Below are 5361 nucleotides of genomic sequence, written 5' to 3'. Positions count from 1 at the left end.
CAACTTCAAATCCGAATCATAAGTTCTCCCCAGGTTGATCCATCAGAACTTCAAATGGTCACTAAGCAATTGATCATACGTTGAGGACTTCCCATAATCATACTGCAATTCGACTAAAGGCTATGTTACTAACCATCCAAGTTTAAAGATTTAATCTCTTCTTTCCTCTGAGAATTATTTAACTGACAACTATTAAAATTAATACAAAACATATGAAGCATGGGAAGTATTCCTTTTTGTCATGGAAACAAATATATCACTAATATATTTTAAGATAGTAAAACTTCAAACATTCAGATTGTCCTGCAGTAGAATTCAAAATTGTTCGTTGTAATGTAATACATCTTCTTTAATGTTTTCAAAGATAGAAAAACATGCAAATATAACTAAGGAAGACAAAATTCGTGATGTAAATTATCTGTAATCAAATAGTTTGAAGGCTTTTGATTAATTTAGAACAGCTGTTCTGGAAGGCTGGATGACTCACAGCATTTAATTAGAGATTTTTCTCTGAAAGGCCCCACTGGTCTTTACAGGGATACTGCCATTATATTCAGCAAGTAGGCAGGGCCAAGATTTTAAAAATATCAGGAACAAAACAGATGACTCTTCGTGGATTTAACAACGTCCCTTTCTGTACTGTTTAGCTTGAGAATCCCAAGAGTAATGCATTCTCTCTGGCCCCCTCCCCCAATGGCCCTTTGACGATCTGTGAACTTCATGTCCCAGAATTCCTCAGCCATGCTGTCTCTGGAATTCTGGGAGTTGAAGTTCACAGATTGTCAAAGGGCCATGGTTCCCCACCCCTGCACTAAAGCAATCCCTCAGATTATTACCAAAACTTTCTGAGATAATACCACTCTAAATAGAGAGATAGAAAAAGAAGTGAACCAAATTTTTAAAAAGCAACATACCCGAGTTGCAGATGAGGCATCCTTCAGGGCAAGGAATGCAATCTTCTGAGTTGAGGCCTTTGATTTCCCCTGGATATTGGACAATGAAATCAGAGTTTCATTTTTTTTCAGAAAAGGTACACGCGCATGCACGCACACACACACACACACACAAACTGGGAGCACCGTACTGTGGATTCAAAGGTTTATAAACTGCTTCAGAGCACATGGCAACAACTCCTAGCTGCATCTCTTCCTAGATTTTAGCACAGGAGTTTGATCCCAGGGAACTCCTGTTTCTGAAATGCTATATATGCCCGCCACGTGCTCTGAAGCACCAAGGGGCTTCAAAAAGCTGTCTTGTAATGCAAGAGTTGCTCTCATAGGTGAGGCATAAGTATGTTTTGATGCTCTGAAACATTCCAAGTTCATTGCAATGAGGAGCGGGAAGGTTGCTGTCAGAAGAATAGTTTGGGGTTCCAACTGGAGCTCCAGTTGTACAAGAATAAATAAAAATGAGATCCAGACAGCTGTGAGGAAAGAAGAAATATTTATTCCTAAAAGCAGTTTGCCTTTAGGGGCAGTTGTGGAGAAATGGGGTACAGCGGCAAATTTTTATAGAGGAGTTTGTCCAGGGTGTAGAAGTGTCTAATGCTGATTCTAGGGTGACATTTAAGAGGGGTATGTGTGTGTGTGTGTTCTTATGAACATGCAGCTTCTCTGGGAAACTTAATTTAATTAACTCTATTTCTGTTTGCAGACCTTATCCTTTGATATGTGGATTAGTTTCAGGTAACCTATTTGGAGGTTTGAGGAAGTTTGGGTAAAAGATTCCCCCCGTACTTTGCTATTCCTACTTGATTAATTTAGTTTCAGCTTGACTGTCAATTATCTAGTGGAGGCGCTGATTTCTCAGACCATTGTAGATTCTGTTAATGTTTTACAGGAAGATGTAAAGAATAAATATTTGATATAAAACTTCTCGCACTGCATTGTAAAGCAGCCGTACCTTTTTTGCATTTGTGTTCTTGGCAACTGTTATTAATGAGAGAGTATCCCTCTAAGCACCTCTCACAGCTGGTTTGATTCAGGCATTCTTGACAGTGCTCAAAGCAGGGTGCACAAGTACTGTTCGCCTCAGAAGGATAGAAGCCCAAGGGACAGCTCTTCCTGCATTCTCCCAGGTAGAGGAAACGCATGTGGCCTTTCTTATCTGGAAGAGGGAAAGCCAGATTAATCTTAACGAAACACCCGGAAACATTGCTTTAAAGATCCAGGATTGTGTTGGAAGGAGTCTGAAAAATCCTGTGATGACCTAGTAAGAGAACAGTTCAAAAGACTGTAAACACTACAGAGTAAACTGTACTTAACTCAGTGGGAATCACCTCTTTGTCATCTGTAATTTCAGATGTGTGAGGACTCAGCCCAATCATTCATTGTTATCTTCCTTTTTGCTTATATGTCAGATACTTTGCATCAGGAATGATAAAACTGATGAATTGCACCGCCACCTTGAGGACAGCTTTCAGAAAACAGTAACATTTAGCATGGAATCTTCCTTCCTTCCTTCCTTCCTTCCTTCCTTCCTTCCTTCCTTCCTTCCTTCCTTCCTTCCTTCCTTCCTTTTACTTCTGCATGCATGATTTCTGGCAGTCACTCTTTAAATAAGATAAAGTTGTTACGTGCATAATATGGAATGGTGATCAAAGGAATAGCATGCACCGGGTTTTTTTTCCTGTTCTCATTCCTAATTCTTGGATATAAAATCACAGTTTATGTAATTTGATTCAGAACATTCTATGTCAATCTGAAAAGAAATGTCTTTGGTTGAGAACAAAACCATAGCAACTGTTAATACCGAAAAGTACAATTAAATGGCTGCCTTAGGCTTCATTGCCCTTCTACCCAGCTTTTTCTAAAGGACTGAAGGAAAAAAAAGACTTGGCCCCATTCTGTCTCCTAACTGGTGACCATGATGTCTTATTTCTGACACTGGTCTTTAAAAAGATGGGATTGCTTATTATCTTTGGAACAACAGACATTTTACTGATAACCAGTATTGAATACCTGAGATTTAATACTACAGTACTATTGAGGATATGGAAAGAAGAGATCAAATATCACCCAGCCCACTTGGAAGCCAATGTTATATATACATATATATGTTTCACATATTGGAATTTTCTTTTTTTCCTAAATTCTTTTGCATACCCTCCCCTCTTAAATATACTCTGGAGCAGGGGTCTCCAACCTTGATCGCTTTAAGACTTGTGGACTGGCTGAGGAACTCTGGGAGTTGAAGTCCACAAGTCTTAAAGGGACCAAGGTTGGAGATGCCTGCTCTGGAGGATTATTTGGGTGTTCAAAATGGAGAGAGGATGAAACAGGTGAGAATAATTCTCCCTACCTCATGTTAATCGGTAGAAGAACATGAGATTCCAATCACACAATATAAATAAAACCGAATTCCCAGTATTGCAGCAAAATCCTATGGTTATTTTATTCTCTGGCTATTGCAGTACAGTTAACAGAAAATAAATGGGAGGAAAAAAGAGAATGCCTTACCTTTAGCACAGCTAGTACATTCATTAGGTTCACTTCCACTGCAATCCGTACAGGATTCATGGCAAGAATGGCACTGCTTGTTAAATTCAAATTTCCCTCTAGGGCATTGAACAACGCAGCGCCCGTCATCCAAAACTCTACTGCAAAAGAAAAGTGGGGAACATAACATTAGAATTAAGTAGCTGAAGAATAACGTACTTTTAAAGAATGAACTTAAACCAATCTGGAGACCAGCTTCCATATTCAGTTATATTCCACATATTCTTTGTACTTTGCTCTATTTTCAGTTTGAAAACTATTTACGACACCCAATAAGCTAAACTTTGAACTTCTAATTGATCTGGCTAATTTCTCAAGCCTTTTATAATACTCTTTGATATTGTTTCCCAAAGAGGTGAGGATTATTGTCTCTTTCCAGAATTAGGAAGCATAAGTGGTTAGATCAGATGCTGCAACATATTATGTCAAGCCATTTTTAATTTATGTTCAGCTACAGTTTATTTGTTATGTTTTTATGCTCACACCAGGGTCCTTGTATTTTCATGTCATATGTTACACAGATGGTGTAATCAGTGTAACATATGACACTGGGAAATCATTTACGTTTGTGGAAAAAATTCAGGTTTACAATATTCTCCAATATCACCATGCATATTTCTTATCTGTTTATCCATAAATAACCCAAAAGACATCACACATCCTTGTTTACTCCTTGTTTACTCCTTGAGCCATTTACTAAACATTTATTTATCCTCATTCGTACTTTATTTCCATTATATTGTTCTTATTTCATTCAGCAAACAGTATTCAATTTCACATTCATGGGAAACTAATTCAAAAACTTTCACTGTATACAAATCAATAAGATACAATCAACTTTTTTTATATGAAAGTTCTGTTAGTATTTATATGTTTTACTGGAGGTTCATATAACTTATTACTGTTTTACTTAGATCCTTATTGTAACTCAGTTCTGATTCTGAACTTGGGATCTATCTGAGAGTGGAATCCAAATTGTGAGACAGATTTTTCTGCAGGAGATTTTGTAATACTGTTATATAACTAAATAAATAAATAAAATATTAACATCTAGAGTTGTTCCACATTTTCATTGACAATGCAAGGGATTCAGAGGAAAAAGTTGATATGCAAGTGATGGAATGATTTATTATTGTGTATTCCTAAACTCTTCTTTAAATCAACTCACAGAGGCGTGCACTAGTGTAAATATAGATTCTGAATATCCACAGGTTTTTCAATATCATTTTTCCCCCTATGTATATTAAGGAACAAGATATTTTTCTCATTTCAGGATGAGAAGTACATGGCATATGCAGTAGGGGTAACATAAAATGGTTCATTCCGGTCAATTAGGGATTATAAACTCAGATTATGCTTGTTTTACATCAGTTCACCAAATAGCTTGAATTAAATGCAGTAAATATGGATGGTATTGTAACTCCTACATGGATAGAGATTATTTAATAAGAATGGCTTACTTTGCATATGTACAACCAATGCAGTCCTTTGAAGTTGGTCCTATGCATTTAGAGCAGGAAATGTCACAGAACTGGCAGTGACCAAGAAAATCAATATATTCTCCTATGAAATAAAGAGTTTATTTATATCACTAAATTTCTCATTAAATTAAAGCCACAAACCACCAACAAAACAGAAAAGTATGGTTATTTGCTGAAAATTGCCAATGATTGTGGTTATTATAAATGTTTCCTGGAAAAGCGGCTTTCAAAAGTTAGTTTATTTAAGTATTAGTATAGAACACGAGTGTCAAACTTGCAGACTGTGGTCCAGATGCATCACACGCTGCCCACGCCAGTTTAGCAAAGAGAAAAAAAGTCATGATACGTCACATGATGCCACTGTGACAATGCAAGTTTGACAC

General features: G+C 37.0%; 1 protein-coding gene across 1 annotated transcript; it reads right to left on the bottom strand.

Moving 5' to 3' along the window:
- Window positions 1-315: 315 nt before the first annotated feature.
- LOC131190706 (proprotein convertase subtilisin/kexin type 5-like) lies at window positions 316-5076 on the bottom strand (the record flags this gene model as incomplete). Its single annotated transcript, XM_058168062.1, has 5 exons — window positions 316-386; window positions 915-983; window positions 1903-2106; window positions 3459-3598; window positions 4958-5076. Coding segments are annotated over 5 exons (603 nt in total), but the record flags the coding sequence as incomplete, so codon positions are not given.
- Window positions 5077-5361: the final 285 nt, after the last annotated feature.

The sequence above is a fragment of the Ahaetulla prasina genome, chromosome 2 (assembly GCF_028640845.1).
Source record: "Ahaetulla prasina isolate Xishuangbanna chromosome 2, ASM2864084v1, whole genome shotgun sequence".
NCBI lineage: Eukaryota > Metazoa > Chordata > Lepidosauria > Squamata > Colubridae > Ahaetulla > Ahaetulla prasina.
This window is presented reverse-complemented; position numbering and strand designations above follow the sequence as displayed.